A 26,643-nucleotide genomic window follows, 5' to 3' on the forward strand; every position below is an offset into this window, starting at 1 on the left:
GACATCAAATCACAGTTTGTCATTTGAAAAACGTATATTACTGTACTTTCTGCCTTGGTAGTTACTTTGCAAACCACTGATAATATTGGAGTCAGCTCTACAAGGTGATCACTTGGTTGGGTTCCAGTTAGCAGGCAAACCTCTGGGTCTTAATAAGTTAATTCAGTCAATGTATGAATCCATATTAAAGCAACCAAATAAAACAAAACAAGTATATTGTTATTTCAAGACATGGAGGCCCATCAATGAAGATAAATCTCAATCTCTCAAACTTCACAAAGACTAAAAGGCTCTGACCCTAGGACTCCAATAGTAAAGGAAGATGAAGCTTCTGAGGAGGAGGAGGAATTCATCAGTATTATCATCTTATATTAATGACCACATCACTGCTTTCTAGATTTTAAGTAGTAGGCCTATCTTAATATCAACTGTTCAGCGTGAATCAGGAATTCATGATGAAAATGCTGCAAATAAAGTTAAACCTTCACAATCTTTTTTTTTCTCCAACAGTACCTACTGCAGACCTAAGGATGGAAGGAGCCCAAGTAGCATTGGCTGTCTTCATCTCCATCACCTTCTTCCTTATCCTCATCATTGGGCTCTACCTTTATTTTTTAAAGTATGTCCAAATTAGTTGACAAATGCTGCTGGAAAAAAAAGAATAAATTACATTATGACTAGAGAAAAGAATTTAAATATACACAGCATAATCTTTACAATTTTTGGAATAAGCACTTATTTCCAGCACAGTAATACTACAGCCTCTCTTTGTCATGCAATGAGAGAATCAGTGCAAATGCAGAGTCATGCAATGTGCATGCAAGCTTTTAGTAACATAAATTTCTGAACTCTGTCACAAATAAGGAGATTTGGGGGGCTTTGGTCTGACTGGGATGCACTGAAAGCAAATGAAAATATATTTAGCTGAAAGGACCTGCCAAGGAATTAGTATCATGGATTTTAGAACAATGTTGAGCAAAAGGCCAGAGTGTGGCCTCAAACTGGTGCAGAAAGCAAACACACACTTCTAATTTATACCTGAATTGGGGTTTTGTGGAAGATAATCATTAGTAATGAGAGTTTGGTAAAAAATAAAGTTTTTCAGTTAAAGCACGTAAGGTCATGTTCTTTATGCACATACATCTCTGTAAGCGCTTGCTTATGAAAACAGTAGCTGTTTTAACAAACTAGTGTTGTTGGGTTTTTCTTGTTTTTTAATTCTTTTTGTCTCCTTTTAATTGATGTGTGCTTCTCTCTATGTGCTCAGGTTCCAGAGGAAGCCACTAAGACTCACTCTGTACTCCAACTTACCATATGAAAATATCACTGGAGAGTCTACACTTTATAACTCAGTTTATGAGACAATGGTGAGTCAACATTCCCCACAGCTGTCAGTCTGTTACGCTATCAAATCTAATGGCCCTCCATTCATTTAGAACCACTTTGTGGTTCACTTGCATTGTACTGTGGTATACTGATGGATGTTATTTTAATATTATCTACCCTTATTATATTAGTAAGGTAAGGCTACATAGCAGGCTGCGTATCTCTGAATAATGCAATATGGGTCATCAGCACCACAAAGTTTTCCACGATGATTTGAATCAAATCCAAGAGTGGAAGATCTACTGAAAGTTGCTACTATGACACTGTCAGAGAAAAACATCATATATTGATCACACATCCCAAGTTTTCAGTATACCATCTCCTTTAGGAGAAGCAACAGTAACATACCTGTGATTAATAAATAAGAACAAACGTTTGCTTTCAACACTTAGTTCTTCAATAACATATGGCAACTGAGGATGTTCCTTTAGTGTCTAAGTTGCTGTTTTGTTCACCTTCCATGCTTCCGATTTCTGAAGAACAATGAGGTGAGTCAGTCCTCGATCCTCCTGTGAAATACTCTTGTGATTATACTTCCTGAATACTCATTTGTGTATCAAAAGTGAATTCATTTGCCTAAATACTCTAAAATATTGGCACATTTGTTCTATCTATATAACAGTTTGGTCACAAAAGGACCAAATTTGAGGTACATGTACTAGGATTTCTTTCAAGCTTTATTACACTTCTACTTTGCTCCATTTTTAGCAGCCAGATCTCTGACTGTCTGTCAGCCGGGCTACAGCGCTGAAGTGAAACCTATTTTCTTCAATCAATGTCTTAGATTTACAGAGAGCCTTTTTTATAGGGCTACACACTCCTTTTTTCAAGAAAAACATCTACAATAAGGGTGCCTTTGTGGTGTGGAACCCATTATTGTGAATTTAAATGTTATTAAGAAATGATCAGACAAAAGAGAAACACAAATGTTCAGTTTATAAGCCATATGACAAAAACATCATCCAGAATGTGATTAAAGTGGTGGTTGAGCTGTTGAGCCAATTGGGTCTAATAATATATTAAATGCAGTGTTGAGGCTGTCATTGTTAAGCATCTACATGGGTGTTAAAATCACTCACAATTATTTGGAGCACTAAATCAAACAAAAAGTCTGAGAAATCTGAGAGGAACTGTGAGTAAAGGTCAGGTGGATCATAGATAACAACAAATTGAACTGGTTTTTGAGTTTTACAATTCGGGTGAACCAAGCTCAGACTCTGTTACAGAGAAGAGTTGATGAGTATTATTTTGTTCCATGTAGTGCAGCGGCCTTTAAGGTGTCGCGGATAAATACAACAAAATAAAACTAGTAGCGGTACTGAAAAAAAGAAGATTTATTCATAACACACGTGAAAAGACCCAGGAAAACCGAGTTAACGATAAAAACGATAACAAAATAACGCTGAAAACCCATAAAAACCCTGAAAACCACACATTTCACACCTGAGCCTCAACTCTCGCGGCCCGGTACCAAACGACTCACGGACCGGTACCGGTCCGAGGCCCGGGGGTTGGGGACCGCTGATGTAGTGCATCTCTATAAAATTATCTGCATTTTTAAAGTTCCTCTGCTCATTTATTGTTTTTTTTTATTAATAATTTAAAAACTATAATTGTTTCCATTGTTGTCCATCATGTTTGTGTAACATGCTGTCCTGCCATTTTAAAGTGTACACTGGTTTAGTTTTCTGACTGCTTTGAGTGCTGACCAAACTCGTGCAATGTCTTCACAGGAATCCAGAGAATACGAGGTTTCTATCTGAAGACTCCAATGTATGTGTGTGTTTAATGGACAGATAAGACGCCTGCTGGCCTTTTCAACATCCCCCACACTTATTCCTTTGGTAACTCGCTTGACACCTCCACCCTGGTTTCTCTACACTGAATATGAACTTTTCTTTATTTACCTGGCAGAGGCCACCACAGCACCCCTGGAAAAGCTGAGCCACCAGAATATTTTTCTAGTTCTTCAACAGTTACCGTCCAGCAGCAGTTTGTACAGTTTTTAACGCTATGCTCACATCCTGAGAACTTTCGGTGCAAAGTAACATCTCAGAAAGCAGAGGGATCAATGCAAAGCAATGCCATTAAGTGCATATAACCACAGGTGTTAGGCTGTGTTTTGTACATTATACACATTGTCGTCTAGCACCATTAAAGGAACAATGCTTACGGATTGTTGGGATGCGGTACATTGGTATATTAAGATTTTACACTTTAATGTTAGAAAAAAGCAACAGTATAAACAATTATCTGATTATCCCCAAACTGTTGTTGCTTGAATCTGTTCTTTGACAAATAAAATGTCTTAAATAAAAGACCTTTGAAGGAATATTTGTCTCTCTAAAAGGGTGATGTTCTCATGTCTGTATGTTCAGCACAGTGATCAATGCAATATATAATTTGCTTAGATTAGCATAAAAACTGAAAGCAGGGGGAAACAGCTAGAGCTCGAAGATAAACCAAAACTCCAAAGCTCCATTTAAAAACAAACTACATCTGATAACAATGACTCAAGCTGGAAAAAAATATTAAAGCCCCTTTTATAGTTTTGTGGATTTCTTAAACTTTTCATTCTCTGAATTCTTTGAAAAACTGAAGAAAATAATTAAACGCTGTTATAGCTTATTGCTAATGTAAACTTTGTCATTGGACAGTGAGTGCAAGGCTATGAGTGAATTTTATATTACAGTGCACCAATTACACGTGCACCTCAGATGGTGGACTTTGGGCAGATTTTAAAATAGTATAAGGTGAATGATAAGTTGTCTGTTGTGTCTCCAGCTGCTTTAGCTATCAAATGCTAGCAGATTAATGAGCCAGTAAATTTGTATGTAACATGGTATTACATTCAAAACTTATTGGTTTGCAATAATGAAGCAATAATTTCCAACATAACAACCAGTATACTTTTAGTAATGTTATTTAGTAATTGATAAAGTATTTATTTTCCATCTTTAAGAAGATTCTGTGCTATTTGAACATTCGTCAGCTGCGGCCAAGAATGGTTTTGTATCTAGCATCCAGTGGCCTTCATTGGAATTGCATTTTTTTTTTTTTTTTTGCACTTAGTATGCTATAATTGTTTTTCCTTCCATGTATTTGTTGAGTTTTAAGCTTTATACTGACACCATCATTAAACAAAACCAACATAACAGGACAAAACTAGCCAAAACCAAACAAAACAAACAACCCGGCTCAAGAATACAAATAAATAAATGGAAATTCCAGACACTTTGATTATGAGATACAATTAACAATACACATATGTAAAACAGCAGTGACTTGCTTGCATTGTACCAGGGCCCGTGAGAAAATAGCAGAAATATCCAAACTGGCATACGCCATAAATGGGTCCCATATTTTATTAAACTTTTTGTCCCAACTATGTAACTTGCATGTTAAGAAATCTAGTGACACATATACATATTCCAATACTGTCCGGTGCCACTGAGTCTTAGATGGGGCCGTGGACACATTTCCTAGCACAGAATGTTAACAGTGCGTAGAGCTGCTTTCCAAACTTCCCCCTGATTTTGTCGTTTGCCACTCCAAGTAACATGCACAATGGGTTGCATTGACACACCAAAATTGTTGAGTTTTGCAGCAGGTGCATAGACAGTGCGTGGGGTTGCCCACCTCTATTTTTCATTTAGGGCACAGCGGAGAAAGGTCAGAATTGTATTTATGGCGTTGAGAAGGTGATATGTGAGCTCTGTGTAGAATTTTAATTTGGATTGCCTTTACTTTATTACAGACGCTCAGAGATTTAGCATTCTCCCAGACTTATTGGAATTGCATTTTATGAAGCCTGGTAAAATACTAGCATCATTGTTCACCAGTTGATTTATTGTTAGCCTGTGTAGAAACTGAACGGAGACAGGGTCCAGTCCAACATTAGTGCAAGGCAACAGGACCTTTTCCTAAAAGTTTTGCTTCTTTTTCATGAGAGCTCTCATGCCACTTTTGTTTTTATTCAGTCTGTGTTTTTTAATTTTTCTAAGTGCCACACTAGCTGTTTTCCCCTGATTCCAATATGCTAAGCTAAGCTAATTCCAAGCTATAGCTCAGTAGTGTTTTGGTTTTTTCATTTCACTTAGCTAACGCTACTATTTAACAGGGACGTGCAGAGGGGGGGGGGGCTAGAGGGGCTTGAGCACCCGCCCCTTTCCTGATGAGTGCCCAAAGTGCCCTTTTGTTGAGGCAACTTTTAAATTTTTTTTATTTATTTATTTATTTTTTTATGTGTGTGTGCGTGCGGAGTCCTGTCTGTGCCCCTCAACAATAATATTTAACTATTAATCATAGTTTTGCTAAATAAAAGGATCTGGTTTGCATCAGTCACATGATCACATTTAACCAATGATCGCCCTCGACGGCAGAACGCGCTGGTTACGAGCCGGGAACGAGCTCACAAAGAGCACGCGCATTTTTTGCGGTCCGGAGCTGTAGGAGAAACACAAGTTAACTCAGAGACACAGACTGATGCGACAAAACCAGTAAGTAGGTGTACAGCGTACACTGTAGTGTGTAGCACACAGGAGTATTAGCTTATTACGTACACGTTGGTAAGTTGTCTTGTGGCAATTTGACGAACTGAAACAAACGAGCGTGCTGTGTGTGCAACAGCGTGACAAACATTACCTGTCCTTTTATTAACTGCACAAGTAGTGCTGGTCACAGCTGCTGGCTACCTGTGTAAGGCTGTCATGGGTCTGTAGCTCTGTCACCGTTTTAGGGAACATATTTAGTTTTAAAGTAAGTTTCTGGGCATTTCCTGCCTTTCTGGAGGGATTATATTTCACTAAAAAACGATCTAATATGCATATCCACATAATAATTATTATAATTATAATATATTAAAAAACACACGCTGTATTTTAAAGAACATACATTAAGAAGCAGATTATATTAGATTTATATTTTAAATAAGACAAAAGTTGGATTTTACAGCAGTAAAATGATTGTAATCTCTACAGTTTAAAAATGTAATAAGCTTTGCCCTGCACAGAGTGGATAGTGAAACAAATGGAATCATCATAAATACATTATTTCATATTTATTACTTCCCCCTCCTCATTGCTTTATTATTGTAGCTCTAGTAATGAATAATAATGTAAGGATGCCCATAGTATATACAGTATTCTGAAGAAGGTCTAAAATGTCACTGTGTGTGCATGTGTGTGTTTTATTTAGCTGGATTTAAAAAAATATTACTCATGATATAACATTGTCCAGACATGGCAGAGCCGAGTTTATGTCACAGTTTTTCGTTGCCTTATGGTTCCAAGCGCTGTCACCAATCTTTGCATTTTGTTATTATCTCATGACACTTGTTTAATCAGCTACCATCTCTCCTGTGGACTTTTTAATGTCTACAGTCTCAGATCAACACAGCCCTGCCCTTCCCATATTAGATTCTTGATGAATGTGTGTTGTTGTTATTCAGCCTGGTTCAATGTGCCCCTTTTTAACTTTGAGCACCCGCCCCTTTAAACCTCTCTGCAGGTCCCTGCTATTTAAAGAAATTATTGAACATTGATTTCTTACTAATTAATTTACATTAAAATGACATTATTATACTCTGTCAAGATCCAGCACTATAGGGATCATTGCGATTTGATTTGACTTTACGAAATGATGGTATTGACCCTACATTCATATGCATTATGCAGAATGAAAGACAGGACTGATTTATCCTTGGTTCAGTTACAAACTAAGTTAAATTCAGACTTTTGTTGTCATTCAACATACAATGTATACAATATTGTCCTATGATAACATGTACCCTTGCAAACTACTTTGATGATAACCTATTTTTTGATTAATTGTATATAAAGTATTTATTGATCTACTTCACAAACATCTTCAATAAAGGTTATTATTCAGAAAAACAGTGGGCACTTTCAAAACGTGTGGTGAGTCCGTGGTTTGTGTGCTTCATTAAAACTCTCTAATCTATAGTCATGGTTTCAAACCTTTCCTCAAATATTTTGGTTTTCTAGTATAACAAAAAAAATTAAGACAAGCACCTCAAGCGTAGTAACTTGGGGTTTTTTTTGGAAGTGATCCAATCAGAAGCAATGTCTTTGTGCAGTAAAGTGACATTTGAAGGCATTTGTGTGGTTATGGGGTGGGGGGCCCATGGAAACATAACAAAATATCTCTGCTTTGGAGGTGTCATGGTCTCCGTGCCTGCCCGGTCGGCCCCACAAGGCTACATTTGCTGTTTCTGTTCTCTCCCTCTCTGCCTGGGCGGAGCTCACTGTGGGCTCCCGCCCTTGGCCCACACACACACCTGACAACAATCACCTGTCATCACCGGGAGCACTATTTGAGGCTGGAACACAGATCCTCTTGTCGCTGGATGATTGTACTACTGTACACTACACTACTACACTAACGTCAGTGTTCTCACAGCTCCTGTGGACTTGTGCTTCATAATTCGTGATTTGTGATTAGTTGGTGACTTTCCTTCTCTTCTGCCTCAGATCTTTGTAAACCGTGTGGAGCAATTGTCTTAACAAACTTTTACACTTTATGTTTTAGTCAACTGAATCAACTTTAGATTCAGTCTACTATAATCTTGTGCTATGTCGTCGACTAAAACTGAATTACATTTTAAACAAAATAAACTAAACCAAAATCTGCTGACAAAATGAATACACACAGAGTCCTATTCCTTCCTGTATTCTAGCCTTAAACTTGCTTAATTATAAGATATTCATCTGGATATACCAAATACACTATAGTGCTAACAGCAGAGGTGTGGACTCGAGTCACATGACTTGGACTCGAGTCAGACTCGAGTCATTAATTTTATGACTTTAGACTTGACTTGAAAAAATGTTCTAAGACTTGTGACTTGACTTGGACTTTTACACCAATGACCTGGGACTTGAATTGGACTTGAACCGGTTTACTTGAAAAGACTTGATATTTCACCCCAAATATAAAATTTAACATGCATATTATATAGAGATTGAAAATGTGACGTCATTCAGGGGTAAAACCGCAAAGGATTCTGGGAACTCGTGGCAAGAGGTACTAGCGCGCGCAGGCTTTCAATTGAAATCAGTCACACAGCGATAAAAAGAAACACAAAAATGTCAAGAAGCTGTTGTATTATTAACTGCAATAGCCAGTCGCATGACAGCCACGGGAAGCCGACGGGTAAAGAGATCGGTTGTTATCGGATTACGTCGTTGAAGAGAAATTGTTCGAGCCATGTTTCCGAAGTAACAAACAGGCGATGGATGGCCTGGATTGCAGCCATTCAAAGACCAAATATAACGTCCCAGAACACTCCAGCTCACAGGTTAGTCTGCTCCAAGCATTTCCACAAAGGCAAGTCTTCTGTTGTAGTTAATGCGTCATTTTCATAACATAATTAGTGATATAGGTTACAAGCAAGTCTGGCGCTGAACAGAAATTGTCGCGCTATGCTCCTTTGTTTATTGTGCATAAATAGTGAATTGTCCTGACACAATTGCGTTTCGCTTCTGTTATTACCATGGTACATTGACAAAAACATATACTTTTATTCACAGGGTAAAACAGGTTTTTGTATCACCAATTGCCCAGTGCGATTACAGCATACAGTATTATTGTCACTGCTACATTTCTGTAATGCGTACCAGAAATTATTTCCACTAGTAATTAATTACCATTGAGCTCAAAGGTCATTTGCGGATTTTAGCCAAAGTCAAGTCTTACCTTTGCAGGAACGATCTAGAAAGAGTGGTCCATGCTTTTATTACTTCACGGCTAGACTACTGCAATTCCCTCTATGCTGGCCTAGATCGTTCCTGTCTACATCGCCTTCAACTGGTGCAGAACGCTACCGCTCGCCTGTTGACCGGTTCAAAAAAAAGAGACCACATCACTCCGGTTCTCTGCTCTCTCCACTGGCTCCCAGTTGCCTTTAGGATTGATTTTAAAATCTTATTGCTGGCTTTTAAGGTTTTAAATGGCACTGCACCTTCTTACCTGTCAGAACTCCTTAGTACTTATCGCCCCAGGAGATCTTTGAGGTCAGCCGACCTGATGCTTTTAGATGTTCCCAGGTATAAATTAAAGACAAAGGGAGAGAGGGCGTTTGCTGTGGCTGCACCCAGACTGTGGAACAGTTTACCTCCTCACGTCAGACTCTCCAAAAGCCTAGAAACTTTTAAAACCGCTCTTAAAACTCACCTCTTTTCATTGGCTTTTAGAAAGGTTTAATTTATTTGTTTTATATATTTTTATTTTATTTTTATCAGCGAGGTGTTATTACGAAATTGTGTTCTATTGTATTTTTATCTGTATTTACTGTACAGCACTTTGGTCAGCCTTGGTTGTTTTTAAATGTGCTCTATAAATAAACTTGACTTGACTTGACTTGACTATTAATAAACGGTTAACGAATGTGTATTTATGAAGACGATTTGTGAGACTGGTAAACTTATGATACGTACGATGGTCTTTCGTTCTACACGGTGCATTTCAAGGTCCTGTACCCATCCGGCGGTAAACTGTACCTGGGCTTGTTGCAGTGACCTGAAGTTACTAAACTTCATGAGTGTATGCACTCACTCCAAGAACCATATAATTATAAATATGCATATAAATATGCTACAATGAGATAGCTGACTTCATCTAACTAGCAAATGTTGTCCAGGCTACGTTGGTGATGCAGTTTTTTTTAATATGTATGATATTTTTGTCATGCGATTTTAAAGCCGGTCCTACAACCGCATCCAAGAATAACATGCAGCTTATCTCAGAACTGTCGGTGAAAATTATTCTTGGAGCTAGGTTTAATTGAGCTGCATTTTAAAGAGGTGCAATTTCACAATTTGTGTATATTTTCTAAGTTCACTATTTTGTCATGTGTTGAGAAAAACACAGATTTAAAAATTACATGGTCTAATATTTACATTTAGCATATAACTGCAACATTCTTCTTTCGTTGTTTTTTTTTTTTTAAAGACTCGAAAGGACTTGAAATTCAAAATTTAAGACTTGTGACTTTACTCGGACTTTTACACCAGTGACTTGAGACTCGACTCTGACTTGCCTGACATTACTTGAGACTTGACTTGAGACTTGAGGATAAAGACTTGAGACTTACTTGAGACTTGCAAAACAATGACTTGGTCCCACCTCTGGCTAACAGTATTCACTCAACTGCCTTCACATGCAATCCCTTCCAAATCCATAGGGCTTAATATGATGTCGCCCCACCCAGTGCGACATCATATTATAACAGTTATAATATGATGTTATAACAGCTTCGGCTCTTCTGGAAAGGCTTTCCATGATGTCTGGGTGTGTGTTATGGGAATTTTTGTTCATTCTTCCAAATGGGCATTTGTGATGTTAGCTTTTGAGCTTTGGAATCCTGTCCCATGAAATTCTCTACACACTGTTCTTAAACTAATTTGTAGGCCACATGAATTTTGAAAGCTGTAGTGATTGACTCTGCAGAAAGCTGGAGACCTCTGTGCGTTATGTGCCTCAGGATCTGCTGAACCCGCTCTGTGATTTTACTTGGCCTACCACTTCATGACTGAATTGCTGTGGTTCCCAATTGCTTACACTTTGTTATAACACTTCTAACATTGAGTATGGAATATTTTAGAAAAAAGGAAATTTCATGATTGTTGAACAGGTTGCATCTGGCCATAGTACCACACTGGAATTAACTGAGGTCCTGAGAGCAACCACCAATGTTTGTGGAAATAGTCTGCATGCCCAGATGCTTGAATTTATAAAACTGTGGGCATGGAAGTGATCGGAGCACTTGTATTCAATGACTTGGACAAGTGCGTGAATACTTTTGACAATATAATGTAAGTGAAATAAGGACATTAGGAGCCAAATTTACTAAACAAGGCAAAGTAGCCTGTGAATGCAATTCTGGATAGCATTCATAGGTATGGTTAGTTTCATGGATAATTTTCTAAACGCAGATGCAGTCAATTTATTTAAATATCAAGTACAGAAAATAAGACATGCTTTCTTTCTATGTTAAATTAAATAAAATTACAAAACAATGAGGTGCAGCCGCAAGGACAATCATTTCAGGTCAGTGACCTACAGTGCTTCAAAAGGAGACCACTGAATGGCGCCAATGATAAGGTCCAGGTCCCAGAGGGGAACCGGGGATCCTGGCCTGAGAATAAGTTGCTGGACACCCCTCAGGAACCAATATATTTAAAAGGAGTAAGCCTCACTAAGTGCTGAATGACCAAAGCGAATGGTCTTTGATCACTGCCACCATGTATGTGTTACACACTGAAGGATGACAGGGTTCATTCAGGTGCACATGAAGATTTATTGCGCTGAAACACAGCAAAACAATTCAGTGTTACTGGCGGCTTCCATTGTAATAACTGGCCTGTGTTACTTTTGTAGCATTACGTGTAATGGCCATGTATTAATCAGCCCTTAACACACAGAGAAAATGACCAGTAAACAATAGACAACATAACATGTACTGGCTGGTCTATTTCCTATAACTTTAACTGAAACCAGATAACAGTTTCCTTTCACCTTACTGATGGAACAACACGGTTACAGAGATTAATGCAGGAGGCTAACATGACTTAGCTAGCGCACAAATGTTATTCGCATTACTCACAGATAACGTGAAACAACTCCCTTATTCGCTCACATTAAACACCATATAAACAAGAATTACACTCCAAACATGTTAAATAAGCATCAACTTTACATAAATGTATGTAGTTCTTGTATATTGCTCTCACCTGAAACACAGCAAAACAATTCAGTGTTACTGGCAGCTTCCATTGTAATAACTGGCCTGCATTACTTTTGTGATTATTTTGCCAGTTACCCGTTTGGCTGAGCCGCCACTGCCACCTACTGGTGAAACTAAATATCACCCTAACATCACATCAGGTGGGAGCAAATGAGCTTTTCACTCTGTGTTATGATGCAAACTATTGTCACAACAAATAGCAAAAAAAGATGATGGGGGGTGGGCACGAACACATAAGGAACACATCTGAGACTTGTTCTTAATGCTCAAAATACTCAGGGTGCCACATATGGTTTCCACTTTAACCTCATATGGGTCCAGCTTGTGGACCACACACCAGGAGATAAACACTCCCCAGCGACAGGAGTAGCAGCCCAAATGGACAGTCCACAAGGCTACCGCATTGTTCGCATGGCTGAGGCTGGCAGCGGAGTTTCTCCTTCTCAGGGGCCAGACTCCTCACATAATGTCTGCTGCTATGTTCAGTGGCCTTGGCACATGAATAGCTCTCAGTGAGCGGAACAGCGGGTGAGCCTACTGCCACAGCCTGGCAGCTATCCTGCAAAGGAGGGGCAAGTCTAGGCAACCCTGTCTGTTGACATAGGCTGACACAACAGGGCTGTCTCCCTGACGCTGACATCAAATCCCTGCAGTCGAGAAACTACTCGAGTGCCAGGATGACAGCTTGCAGTTCTTGATACCACAGCCCTCGTGTATTGCACCCCAACCTACTTGAGAGGCGTCTGTGGAGAATAACTGGTGGTGAGTCACCAGACCCACCACCTAGCCCAGCTCCACGTTGGAGGAGTCCCTTCATCCATATGGCCCATGAGGCAGAAGTATAGCCCCCAACTGACCCACTAGCGAAGTCTGAAGTGCTCTAGGCATCTCCTAAAGGTCTAGCGTCGCTCCGCAGTGCGGGACACAGAGGCCCTATGTCCAGACATAGGACCTGGGAAGGCTGTAGCTTGCTCTTCTTGAGATTCAGGCGCAAGCCTTGAGCCTGAACTTGAACAGGAGCTAAGCTACATGGCTGCAGGACTGTTGTTCTGATGTGGTGCAAACCAGCCAGTCATGTAAGTAAGTATTTAAGGACCCTGTGGCCCTGTATCCTCATAGAACCAAGGACAGCGTCCATGCATCACGTGAAGGTCCAGAGTGCAAGAGAGATGCCGAAGGGGAAAACAATAAATGACTTTCAGATCATTGGTAGCAAACCAATCCCCAAAACTGATGGCCTGCTTCACCTTGGGGACCATCAGCATTTTGTATATCAGGGGACAAAGATAGCAGTTGAGGCCCCTGAGATCCAACATCGGGGAAAGACACCCTTCCCGTTTGAGAACCAAAAAAGAGCGGGAAGGGAACCCAGCTTGGCAGTCCCCAGCATCCACCTCCTGTATCCCATCTTTCTTCAGGAGGGCTGAGAGTTCTTCCTGCATTATTCAAGATTCAAGATTCAAAATGTTTATTGTCATGTTTCCAAAGAAAAAAATGGCATTTCTCTGTGCAATGAAATTCTTTCTTTGCTGTCCACCCACAGATGCCGATTAATATATACAATAGAAATAGAACAGATGAAATACAAATAGTACAAATAAATAAAGGAAGACAGAAAAGGAGACAAACTATTGAAGTGTGAAACAGAGATATGTGCAAAAGAGCTGTAGCTTAATATGCAGAATGACCTGATGTGCAAAAAATTATTATTACTGTTCAAAAATAGGTCAGCTGTTCAGGAGTCTGATAGCAGTGGCGAAGAAGGAGTTGTTGAGTCTGGATGTTCTGGATTTCACACTTCTGAACCTCTGCCCCGAGGGCAGAAGTGTGAACAGTCTGTGTTGGGGGTGTGTGGGGTCTTTGAGGGTGGAGGCAGCTCTCCTCTGGATCCCCACTGTGATGGTAGATGCTCTGCAGAGAGGGCAGGAGTCCTGATCTTCTCTGCAGTTATTATCACTCTCTGCGGGCATTTGCGGTCCATAGCAGTAGTGCTGCCGTACCATGCAGTGATGCAACTGGTCAGTGTGTTCTCCACAATGCAGCTGTAGAACCTGCTGAGGATCTTGGCCGACACACCAAATTTCCTCAGCCTCCTCAGGAAATGCAACCGCTGCTGAGCCTTTTTGACCAGCTGTGTGGTGTTCAGTGTCCAGGTGAGGTCCTCACTGATGTGGACACCCAGGTACCTAAAGCTGCTCACCCTCTCCACTTCAAGGCCCCGGATAAACAGCAGCTGGTGAGGCCTCCTCTTCTTCCTCATGTCCACTATCATTTCCTTTGTCTTGTCAGTGTTGAGGGTGAGGTTGTTGTCCTCACACCATGACACCAGATTGGCCACGTCTCTCCTGTAACCCACTTCGTCCCCTCCAGTGATGCGACCGATCACTGCAGTGTCGTCTGCGAACTTCAAAATAATGTTATCTTTGTTGGAGGTGACACAGTCGTGGGTGTACAGGGTGTAGAGGATGAGACTGAGGACGCAACCTTGTGGGACGCCAGTGTTTGTAATAATGCTGGCTGAAGTCCTGTTGCCGATCCTGACGGACTGGGGCCTGCCAGTCAAAAAGTCCTATAGCCAGTCACAGAGGGTGGGGTCCAGGCCGAGTGTTGCCAGCTTGTGAGTGAGTTTGTGTGGGATGACAGTATTGAAGGCGGAGCTGTAATCAACAAAAAGTAGAGTCTTTGTTTTCCACATGGGAGAGGGAATAGTGAAGGGCAGCAGCGATGGTGTCTGACGTGGACCTATTGGGCCGGTAGGCATACTGCAGGGGATCCAGAGCGTCTGTGATGTTCCTCTGGATGTAGGCAAGCACCACTCTCTCAAAGCACTTTGCAATGTTTGGAGTGGGTGCAACTGGTCTATAGTCATTCAGGCAGGTGGCTGGGCTTTTCTTGGGGAGCTCTGAAGCGCTCTTGTGGGGTCGGCTGACTCACTAGGGCTCAGTGTTTCAGGGCCTTCCTGGCAGTGGTGGTGGCAGTGGCTACCAGGGTGAACAATGACTTGAAACTCTGGTGGAAGGGTGTAGTCCGGTGGGAGGGTAAAGTCCAGAGGATTGTATGAGTTACCGATATCAAGTAGTGCCTGTCTCGGGTATGTTAACAGTGCACAGCACTCATCCAGTGTAAACAGAACAAAAAGTAAACAACAACGAACAACAAGTCAGCATCTGAGAGCAGAGCAAGCAAACACTTCTGCCTCGAGGGGCGCCATGTTATTATCTGGGCCTGATGGGGATTGCTCACTAAGGTGAAGGTCGGGATGGTTGTGATGGGGGGTCTGCAGAAGAACTGCAGGTGGTAGCCCTGGATCAAGGACCAACCAAAAAGGCAGACAGGGAAGGGGGCTGGCCGGTCTGCCCCTGGAAAGGTCAAGATGGAGGGAGATGGTTGGAGGACAGTCAAGCCTTGGCTGCACGTCCTCTCCGTTTCCCCTACGTGTTGGTGCTATGTCTGCGCAAAGCTGCCAGCTGAGGCCTGGTATCCCCAGGGCCCCATGCTGGAGCTTCAGGAGCAGGCTGAGGCGCAGCAGCCTTGGGCATCCTTGCACTTGCAGAGCGCCTGAGCAGGCCCCTTGACAACTCCTGAGCAACACGGCAACTCTTTATACATTTCTGGTTGTCCTACTGGAGCTGTGACTGAAACAGTCAGAGATGCTGCGGCACCACCCAGATGAGGCCAAGGCACTATTTGTGGTGATGGCCTGCTCTTTCATGCATGCTAGAAGACTTCCTGCAGGCAATGGACCACCTGTGCAAAGCAGCTGGGGCTTCAAACTGCCTGCACACCAGGTCCTTAAAATCAGGCAGCAGTAGCACCTGCAGCTGAGAGCACCGTGGCTGTGTGATGTCGTTAAACCTGGAGGCCACTGCCACAGGGTTCTCAGGGAAGGCAATATCCAGAGCCCTGGATGCCCTGCCCATCATCTCAAAAAATTTGGCAATATAAAACAGTCTATGCAAGACTGTGGAGCTTCCCTGGCCAGCATAGCATGTTGGTAGCCCAAACACACCATACATCTACCATTTCCATGCTACAGAGGCATAGAGATGTCGCATCCCACACATTTATGACCCATAGGAACTGCCATACTTGCATGGGACAAATGGAGCCGTAACCCGCAAACCGAAAGTGTCACGGTTCTGGGTCCATGGGACCCAGTATTTTGAGTTTATTGTGTTTTGATTTAAGTTTGCATCAGGGATTGTGTTCTTGTTCTCTTGTCGTGTTATGGTGATGATTATGATGTCTATTATTAGAGTTCCATGTTTCTGTTTATCTGGGTTTAAGATGTGGGTTTAGTTTCATATGTCATTTCCTGTCTGTCTCTCGATGTCGAGCCTGCGTGTGATGTTTTATTGTGAAGGTCTGCGTCTCATGTGAGTGTGTTCAGTTTTACCTCTGTCTCGTCTTACTGATTGTTCCCAGCTGTGTCCACCACCTGTGTGTAATTCCCGTGTTTCTCTGTGTGTATTTAAGTCGTGTCCTCCGTCATTGTAGTTGCTGGTCCGTCTGTGTAACCACCATGTCTCGCTCGTGTGTTCACCCTGCTGTCTATCATCGTCTGCCTCTGCTCGCCCTGCTTCATGTTCATGTTCTGGTTTCTGCGCTATAGTTTAGTTGTTTCCCAGTATAGTTTAGTTCGAGCTCCATTTGCTGTTTGTCCTTATTTTGTGCTCAATAAACCACCCTCACTTCTCCACTAGTGCCTGCGTTTGGATCCTCCTTCATTTCCTCCACACGGCTCCTCTCACTCGCCGTGACAGTACGGACCAGCCAGATATGGATCCAGCGGCATTCACCCCACCCACGGAGCTTCGGGACCGCATAACGAACTCTGCTTCAAAATTGATCAACCTGTGGCTAGAGCATGAGGGAGAAGCATTTCTCTACCTTCTGGAAGCCAGGCTACAACAGCTAAGACCTCCTATCTGACCGTAAGTTTGACTTTTTCTGCTTAACTGAAACCTGGCAACAACCTGATGACTTTTCTCAGCTAAACGAATCTGCTCCTCTGGGGTTTGTTTACTTTTCTAAACCCCGCTGCTCAGGTCGTGGGGGTGGTCTCGCGATCCTTTTTCGCCAGCACTTGAAAGTCCTGCCAGTTAACGTTGATACCTTTAGTTCTCTAGAGGTCCTTGCATGTGAGCTGACTGGACCCATTCCCACTATCATAGCTACTGTATACCGCCCCTCCAAACCTAACCCTGTCTTCCTCAGTGACTTTGCTAATCTACTAACCCATCTTTCATCTCTCTCCCCAAATGTGATCTTGGTGGGAGATTTCAACATTCACTTGGACAATATGACCTTCTGCTCACCAGAGACTTTTCCTCCTGTCTCGAAGGCTCTGAATTTAAACAATTTATTGACTTTCCCACTCACTCTAAAGGACACACCCTGGACTTGGTCTGCTGTTCTGGTCTTACTCCCTCGAATCTTTCTGCTACTGAAATCCCCATAACTGACCACTTCCTCCTTTCATTTAACCTCACTCTCTGCTGCTCTTCTACCAAGCCAACCCGTCTCATCTCGTTCCGCAACATCAAGAACATTGACATGGACATTCTCACTACCAGTTTGGACAATATTCAGATTCCGGACTTCTATTCTACTCCTGATGATTTGTTGTTATATTATAATAATTGTCTACGCACTGTCCTTGATTCTCTGGCTCCTGTAAAAACCCACTCTGTTTCCTTCGCTTGCTCTGCTCCCTGGTTTACCTCTGACCTCCGAGCTCTGAAGGCCAAAGCTCGGCAGCTAGAGCGTAAATATAAGAAATCTGGTTTAACTGTTGATTCAGAAATCTATAAATACCACGTACTTCAGTATAAAGACTCCATTAACAAGGCCAAACAAAGCTTCTACTCTGGTATTATCAGTTCTTATGAGGGTAATGCAAGGACTCTGTTTTCAGTTTTCAACAAGCTAATTCAACCCCCCAACGCTTTACCACCGCACTTCTATTCCTCTGAAACATGCAACTCCTTGATGCTGTTCTGGACTACGAAAATCAATAACATCCACCAGCAACTCAGATAAAATGTTGTGTCTACGCCCTCTCCAGAACCTCTTCTCCTTTTTGAGCCGTTTTCCACTTTTCATCTTCCTGATTTATCTGATATTTCCGAGTTAATATGTAAATCAAAGCCTGCCACATGTCATCTTGACCCCATGCCCACGGGCTTGTGAAATCCTGCCTCTCTTCTTTACTCCCACTCATTTCTGCTATCATTCACTCTTCTCTCACCACCGGTAGCGTTCCCTCCTTATTGAAGACTGCTCTAGTCACTCCTATACTGAAAAAACCTTCCTTAGATCCTAACAACTTTAACAACCTTCGTCCGATTTCCAATCTACCCTTCATTTCTAAGATACTCGAAAAAGTGGTTGCAGCTCAACTTCATTTACACCTGGTTAATAATAACATCTACGAGAGATTTCAATCTGGTTTTCGCTCATGTCACAGTACCGAAACTGCTCTACTTAAAGTCACTAACGATCTTCTAATCGGAGCTGACTCTGGTCTTCTCACCATTCTCGTCCTTTTAGATCTGAGCTCAGCCTTTGACACCATTTCTCACTCTGTCCTTCTAAGCAGACTTTCCTCTCTCGGCATCTCTGACACACCCCTCGTCTGGTTTCAATCATATCTCCTCGACCGCTCCCAGTTTATTCAACTAAGATCATTCCGCTCTCATCTATTTCCCGTCACCTCTGGTGTACCCCAAGGCTCAGTTTTAGGCCCTCTTCTCTTTATAATATACATCCTCCCTCTAGGTACCATCTTCCGCAAATTTGATCTTCAGTTTCACTGTTTTGCTGATGACACCCAGTTATATCTCTCTTGCAAACCTGATTCCTCCCTCCCACCTTCTTCCCTTACAGAATGTCTATCCGAGTTAAAATCCTGGTTTACCTCTAATTTTCTAAAGCTCAATGAGGATAAAACTGAGATCCTCCTTATTGGCACCAAATCCAACCTTTTGAAGGCAAACCATTTCTCACTCACCATCGATAACTCCACAGTTTTCCCTTCTCCTCAGGTTAAGAGCCTTGGTGTCATCCTAGACAGTTCACTTTCCTATAAATCTCACATCAATAATCTCACCCGTTCTGCCTACTTCCATCTACGTAACATTAACAGATTGCTTCCTTCTCTTTCCACCCAGTCTACGTCCATTCTTGTACATAGTCTTGTTACCTCCCGTATTGACTACTGCAATTCTCTTCTGCATGGTCTCCCCCAAAAATCCCTCCACAAGCTTCAACTGGTTCAGAACTCTGCTGCTCGCATTATCACCAGAACCCCCTCCTACCAGCACATCACCCCTGTTCTTCAGGAACTTCACTGGCTCCCTGTGAAATTCCGGATAATTTTCAAACTTCTTCTGCTCACCTTCAAGGCCATTCATAACCTCGCTCCTTCTTACCTTTCTGACCTGTTAACCACCACTTGTTCTGCCCGTTCTCTTCGTTCTTCTTCTTCTATCCAGCTTACTGTACCTTCCTTCCGCCTCACCACCATGGGAAGCAGAGCTTTCAGCTGCTCTGCTCCCAGGCTGTGGAACTCTCTGCCCCCTGAAATAAGAAATATTGATTCTCTCCCCCAGTTTAAGTCCCAACTCAAAACTCATCTGTTCAAATCTGCATATTCACTGTGAATCCACTATTTGTTCATTTTATCTTGTGCTTGTATTTTATTGTTCTTATTCTCCCATTGTTTTACTAAGTGTTTTATTCGATTGTAAAGTGTCCTTGGGTGACTTGAAAGGCGCTCATAAATAAAATTTATTATTATTATTATTATTTCCGATTATCCCTGGCTATTGGACTCTCTGCACCCTCTGGTACAAAACTTCATTCTCCACGAACTTCACCTCCACCCTCCAGCCGCTACCGCTTCCCAACCCAGCCCGCCGGCGAAGGTTTTGCCCGGCCCGCCGGAGGTTTTGCCCGGCCCGCCGGAGGTTTTGCCCGGCCCGCCGGAGCAGTCGGCAGGGAGGAAGCGACGTTCGCGTCACCAGCGCGGCACCCCACAGCCGGACTTCAGGATGTCAAAACAGTCGGCTGTGGTGGGTGAAACAGACACTCTTTCTGTTCCTTCTGACCCAGATACTAGGTCTATTTCTTCTGGAGCTATTTTTTGTGTCTCCTCTAAAAATAATAAGGATTTCTCTGTCTCGCCCATGGCCATTGCTCCTAAGACTACCTTTGTTGAGCAGACATTTTTTGCTAATGACTATGTTCACGCTGTTGTTCCCATGCCCGGAGTAGCTGAGCCTAGCACTACGAACATAGGGAATTTAAGTGTCAGGGAAGCTTTCTTGTCTCCGTCAGTTACTTCAGGGAAAGCAATGAACCTTTCTGAAACTGGTTTTTCTGGCCATATTGTCCCATCCTCACTTTCACCTCAGTCAGCAGCCCAGCTGCCCTCAGTTCAGTCAGACACTCCACAATTTATTACACCTCCACTACTACCGTCTCCGCTACTGGTAGTTCAGTCCGTAGCCGCTTCGCTGCCTATAGCTCTGTTGCCACCGGTTCAGCTGTCTGCCCACTCATTTACCCAGCCACTCCACACAAACTTTTGCTGGTTCATTTAAGCTGGCCATCTCAGAGACAGTAGCTCCCTCTAGGGCCTCCCCAGAGGCTGGGTGCCAGTCACCGGCCAGCTCTGGACCCCTAGAGGTCGAGATGCCAGCACCAGCAGCTTCATTGGAGGACTTTGCTGAGCAGTCTCAGCCGTCATCCCCTGCTGAGAGCTCCAGTGAGTCCGCCCCTCTGTCTCCGTCCTCTGTGGGAGGACCAGAGGGACCCATTCAGCTGTCAATCTCAGCTGGAGGGCCCGAGGAGCCCGTCCAGCCTCAAGCCACGTCTGCTGGAGGGCCCGAGGAGCCCGTCCAGCCTCAAGCCACGTCTGCTGGAGGGCCCGAGGAGCCCGTCCAGCCTCAAGCCACGTCTGCTGGAGGGCCCGTGGAGCCCGTCCGGCCTCAAGCCACGTCTGCTGGAGGGCCCGTGGAGCCCGTCCGGCCTCAAGCCACGTCTGCTGGAGGGCCCGAGGAGCCCGTCCGGCCTCAAGCCACGTCTGCTGGAGGGCCCGAGGAGCCCGTCCGGCCTCATGCCTCGTCTGCTGGAGGGTCCGAGGAGCCCACCCAGCACCACGCCTTGTTAGCTGAGGGTCCTGGAGGACCCAGCCAGCACATCCTCACACCTGCTGATGGTCCGGGGAAATTGGTTCAGCCGTCACCTGCTGAATCGTCCCCCGCGATTTTTACATCATCGCCTGCAGCATCATCACCTGCTGCCGTCCCGCTGCTGTCAGGTTCCGCAGCCGTCCCGCTGCCGTCAGGTTCCGCAGCCGTCCCTTCATCCACGCCTGGTCCGGCGACCATTTTAAGTACACTGAGAGCAAAGAAATAATCAGAGCCCAATTTTTTTTGTGTGCACACATACTTCAATAAAGCTGATTCTGATGTAAATGGTTGTCTTCTTCTGTTAGCCCTGAGACACACTGGTGACTTGTCCAGGATTATACCCTACAGCAGTGGGCAGATGGATGGGTTGATTGGTGGATCTGATTATTTATGTGCATGTAAATACCCACACTGCCTGACACACAGAGCATAGTTGCTGCAATGGAGCAGGAGATTACTTTATCAGTCTAGTTCCAAGGCTTTGCTTAGTCTGCATATCTCTGATTTACTTCAGCAATTTAAGACATTTAGGTATCTTGTACGTGGACCTTTTCCACAGCTAGCAAATTATCCTTTTGTAGGAGGAATTAAGAAAAGAGAGACATTTACCTGTTCGAGCAGCAAAAAATAATAAGTGTCAAACCAATCCCCACAAGCCTGGATGAGCCTGACCAAGAGTCCGAGTTCTTGGTATTATCAGCTGACTGAAACTTGGACCATAGATAATATAAAACATGCATGTAGCCATAACTCATGTTTACCAAGCTCAAATTACTAGGGAGCCCAGTGCTGTTTTCCCATAGAAAATCGGAAGTCTTTTTCCAGCCACAGGGGTTGCTCTCTCCTGTCCTTTACAAAAAGACAAAAAAAAAAAAAAAAAAGATTTCAGGTATTTCCACCTTGGCTTCTCTTTTCAAACCTGGAAAAGTAAAGTATCTACTCCATGTATAAAAAATATGTTTCGATTTTCATTTAAGTATACTCCATTGTATTCCTGAACTGAACTGCATTACAGCTGCATTTCAGTTATCCGGTTGTTCAGTCTGACGTCACTAGCCGTGTCTGGGTCTAAACTCCGCTGCAGGTCCACATATCAAACAATCACTATGGTATTACTGAGAGTTAAAAAACTGTCTAAAGTCTTTCATCTTTAATAAAATGATCAGCGTTCTGCTCTACCAGGTGTAACAATTGAGTTTAACATCCAGGCATCCATGAAAACGGAATTTATGACATTTAACGGAGTTAGAAGTTAGCAGGGAGTTAGCTCGCTAGCTTCTATTTAAATACAATATAGCATGTCCTGACTGCGGGGTTTTGGAAACAAATTAAAACGTACAGCTCTGTTATCACTTCCAACATAAATGAAGACAGAAAACTAAACAGCAGTGATGTTTGTAGGGTTACTGAAGTTTGGCTAGCTGGTATATAATGATGTGCTACGTGACCGCTAGAGACACAGCTATGTTAGCATAATATAAACAAGCTAACTTTTTTTCCACTCGATAAAAGTTACCGTGAGTGTTCTCGGTGGTCAGGAACAAATGTAATCGCATGGCAGGATGCTGTAAAAGGACCAAACTTCAGCCAGGAGAACAACTGAGATAATCCATCCAAAATACGAGGTTAGTCATTCATATACTGCTGCATGGGCTGGGCTGTAGTTACATCCTAAGGTTTTAAAAACTGAGCTTAAATAAATGATTAGCGGTAATAAAAGCCGAGGGAGGTCAACGGTGATCACTGACTGTTTTAGGAGCTTTTTGAGATCAAATAGAAGAAAATACCTAACATTAAACATGTTAACAACACAAAAGCCATATTAAATGCAGACTACTTTAGACCCGGAAGTAGGATTCGTCGTGTCATCACTGAACAACCGGATAGAGGAATATATACAGGGCGATTTTAGCCCATTTTTGGGGGTGCTTCAGCTTCAGCACCCCCAAAAATGAATCAAAGATTTCTTACTTTTTTTTGACAATATTTGCTGTTTGTGTGACACACTACTAAAACTATAAAAAGCATACAGTACTGTACTTGTTTGAGACGTAACATTTTAACAACAAAAGTATAGATAACCCCCCCTCTCAAAATGGTTTGTTCCAGCTCACGTCTCCCGTACTCTGGCTCTAGCCTCTTGCTGCCAAATCGATGGTGGCTGAGACGCAGCGGAGCGGAGGTGTAAGTGCCTGGCTTAAAACAGGACATATTAGCTGCATTTAACCTTCAGTCACTCTTATATAGTTAGGTAGGAGTCAGACCATGTTTCTTTTTAGCTGAAATGCATTGCACTCAGGTACCCTGCAGTGTTGAAAACGTGTTTTCCGACGATGTTTGCTACCCTACCTACAATCCGTCCTCATGTAGTAAAATCAACGACATGTGACCGTCCTTTTGCTCCCATTGAAATGTATACAGCCTATTTAAAATCTAAAACTTAAAATTGTCTGTAGCCTGCTGTTGTTACCATTGTCCTGTTTGAAATGGAATGAGAGAAGCTGGTTATTTTGTCATATGTGCATGTGCCGATTGTCACGATCCTGGGTCTTATGACCCAGTGTTTTGAGTTTTAGTTCATTTTGATGTTTATAGTATGTTTAAGCTCATTAGGTCTCCTATGTTCATTTGCTTATTAGTTCCCCCTTGTGTTTTCAACCCCTGTGAAGTCTCTCTTGCCCTTCGTGTGTTTCATGTCTGTTGTCTTATGTTGTCATGTCTGCCTCTCATGTTTCCTGTTTTATTTTGAAGAGATCTCGTGTTTTTATATTATGGATTATGTTTTGTGTCCTTTGTTGTACTGTTTCTTGTTTCCCGAGGTCTCAGTTATGGTTATCATAGGTTTAGTTCTTTGGCTTTGTCATATGGCTTCCCTGTGTTCCATGTTATGTCTACTGTGACGTTTTTGTACCATGTTTCAGGTTCCTATGTTCTGTCTCCCCAGTTGCTGTTAAGTTTACTCGCTCGAGGAATGAAAAGAACCGGGGTAAAACTGATTTCTCAACAGTTTTGGTGCCGTGAAACCCGGGATTCGCTCGAGGCGCAGAGATGAATTGGCAGAGCTGAGATCGTGAAACAAGGCGAACAGAGAGCTAGCTCACATGATTAAAAGGTAAGCACGACCTGTTTATTTTCGAACCGTGCATATTGTTTAAAGCCTAAATTAGTGTTTTCTACTGAGTGTAAATTCACTCAGTAGAAAAAAAGGCGGCTAGCGTCCGTCTCAGTACGTTAAAGCAAGAGACTTTTGCTAAGAACTCAGGTTGATGTTTAGCGTACTGTGAGCGACTAAAGCAAGAGACTTTTGATAAGAACTCAGGTTGATGTTTAGCGCCCCGTGAGGACATCTCGGTGCGTTAAAGCAGGAGACGTTTGTTACGGATTAACTCATTCACTGCCAGCCATTGGCAGTGACTGAGTTAAACCCATTGACTCATTCACTGCCATTGACGGCTATAGACGTCAATGGCAGTGAATGAGTTAATAGAATCGGTGTTTCATCCGTCTTAGTTATTAGGAAAAAAGTGGCGGTGCTGTGCTCGTCCTCGTGCGTTAAAGCAGGAAACTTGTGTTACTATTAGTTAGAAAGCGGGGCTGAAAGGCTTTGTCGCCGGCTAAGGGCCGTGTGCGCTCCGAGTTTGGCAACTCCACCCTTGGTCGGACGTGGTGGTGACCTGGGCACCGGGGGTGCCCTAAATAACTAAACCTAGGTGTTGGATCCTAGTCACGGTTGATAACCTGCATGAGAGTGGGGGCAAGTTGCTTTGTTAGTGAGAGAACAACTGCTTGGCTCAGCCCACTGACTGCAGTGTGTGTAGACTGTGCAGTTTGTGTGAAAGCGCCGTTAGAGTCGGCGTCTCGTCTGAAGTACGGGAGTCAATTAAAGTAACAAAAAGAATTCGTGTCTAAAAGTGTGTGTTTGTGGTGTGCAGAAATCGCGGCAGAAGGCCGTGTCACGAGTCGTTGTAAACTGTGAAGTCAATTGGGGGTTTAATTTGGTTCTATATTTTTTAGGGGAAGAGAAACCGCGGTATCGAGTCCGTGGCGCAGTTTGAATAATTTGTGAGGTGCACAAGAGCGGACGGCACCCGCTTTGTGTGCCGCTTAGGGCGTTGTCCTTAATCAGCAGAAGTGTCTTGCAGAAAGTTTGAATGGGGCTGCGAGAAGCATGAGGTGTGTGTGAGCCAGCCTCGAGGGGCGGGTTCACAGGTGGAACGAACGAAGAGTAAATGTGCGTGTGTGTGAGAGAGAAAGAAAAGGTGGGGGCGAGTGACCAGCCTGTGAGTGTGTGTGAATTTCTTGATGACAAAGAGGGAGACAAAGTAGATTAGTTGATTTTCTGTGAAATAATAAATAGTCAAGAAATCGTAGTGATCAAATAGGAGAAAATGAACTAAAGTAAATAAAAAATAAACAGTGGATTAGTGTTAAAGTAATGATAAATAAATTGATAAAATTCGCCTCGGGGGCTTGGGTCCTGGTTGGTGTGTTGCCAGGGTTGTGGGCGGGTGGGTGCATGGGGGCCCGGCCCTGGAGCAGGGTGCCGCTGGTGCGTCGAGCCGCCTGGGGGGCTCTTCAACTGGTGGGGGGGATGGTCACATCTTGCAGGAGCTTTCTTCTCTTCAGGAACTCTCTGCAGGAGGGGGAGATACAGGAGAGGTGGAGGAAGATCTCAGCCTGGGCGTTTACCGTCTTATGTAGTCTGGAAGATGTGTGGATGGTGGGGTGGGTGCAGTTTTCTCTGTGGTGGGGTTGGGTGGACTGTCCAGGGCTCTGTCCAAATTACCATCAGGGTGTATACCTCACCCCTGACGTCGTTGCCCACCTCTCAATTTTAAATACACTTAGTCATTGAGGGCTAGCAGGAGGGACTATGCGCTTACCTGCTGCTCCTTGGCAGGTAGCTCCATGCCCTCCTGGGTTTTAATTGCACCTTAGAACACATATGCATCAACACTACAATGAGCGGGTGGAGGGAGGTTTGGAGTCTTCTCCCACCCCCATTCTCTGCGGCCTGCTGGAGCGGGAGGGCTAGTAGGAGGAGTTGGCCGTCCGACTGCGGTCTGGGGTGTGGGGCCTCCCTGCTGCTGCGGAGTCGGGGTGGTCTGCCTCTCCCCACCGCAGGGAAAAGGGTAACACCACCTGGGTCTGGGTGCAATTCCCCCCTCCAGGGGCAAGGGTACCTAGACCCGGTTTGTAGAGTACGCTTGGGGAGTGTGATTGTGTGTACAGCGTCTCTTTATGTCTGTCTCCACGTTGGTTGAGTGTGGAGTGAGTGCATATGAGAGCATGAGG

At 43.3% G+C, this 26,643-nt stretch overlaps 2 protein-coding genes and 1 long non-coding RNA gene across 3 annotated transcripts in view; 2 read left to right on the forward strand and 1 right to left on the reverse strand.

The window, feature by feature from the left end:
• sez6b (seizure related 6 homolog b) overlaps positions 1 to 4,330 on the forward strand; it is a 234,341-nt gene extending 230,011 nt beyond the window's left edge. Inside the window, exons 15-17 of the mRNA XM_082502120.1 lie at positions 511 to 619; positions 1,268 to 1,367; positions 3,120 to 4,330. Of these exons, the coding sequence (XP_082358246.1) occupies positions 511 to 619; positions 1,268 to 1,367; positions 3,120 to 3,149 (239 nt within the window). The 3' untranslated portion in view covers positions 3,150 to 4,330. The remainder of the gene's footprint in view (positions 1 to 510; positions 620 to 1,267; positions 1,368 to 3,119) is intronic.
• A 1,221-nt stretch (positions 4,331 to 5,551) lies between these two features.
• On the forward strand, positions 5,552 to 24,503 carry LOC309687298. Its single transcript, XR_014270709.1, has 3 exons — positions 5,552 to 5,885; positions 16,855 to 17,085; positions 24,293 to 24,503. It is a non-coding gene; the product is annotated as an uncharacterized lncRNA (long non-coding RNA).
• The window catches only part of LOC309686926 (uncharacterized protein), a gene marked incomplete at its 3' end in the record, with an annotated part of 67,450 nt that continues 54,750 nt past the window's right edge, over positions 13,944 to 26,643 (reverse strand). The window contains exon 2 of the mRNA XM_082501599.1: positions 13,944 to 14,572. Within this exon, the coding sequence (XP_082357725.1) occupies positions 13,944 to 14,423 (480 nt within the window). The 5' untranslated portion in view covers positions 14,424 to 14,572. The remainder of the gene's footprint in view (positions 14,573 to 26,643) is intronic.

Source organism: Aulonocara stuartgranti (genome assembly GCF_965226115.1).
Source record: "Aulonocara stuartgranti genome assembly, chromosome: 14".
Classification (NCBI taxonomy): Eukaryota; Metazoa; Chordata; class Actinopteri; order Cichliformes; family Cichlidae; genus Aulonocara; species Aulonocara stuartgranti.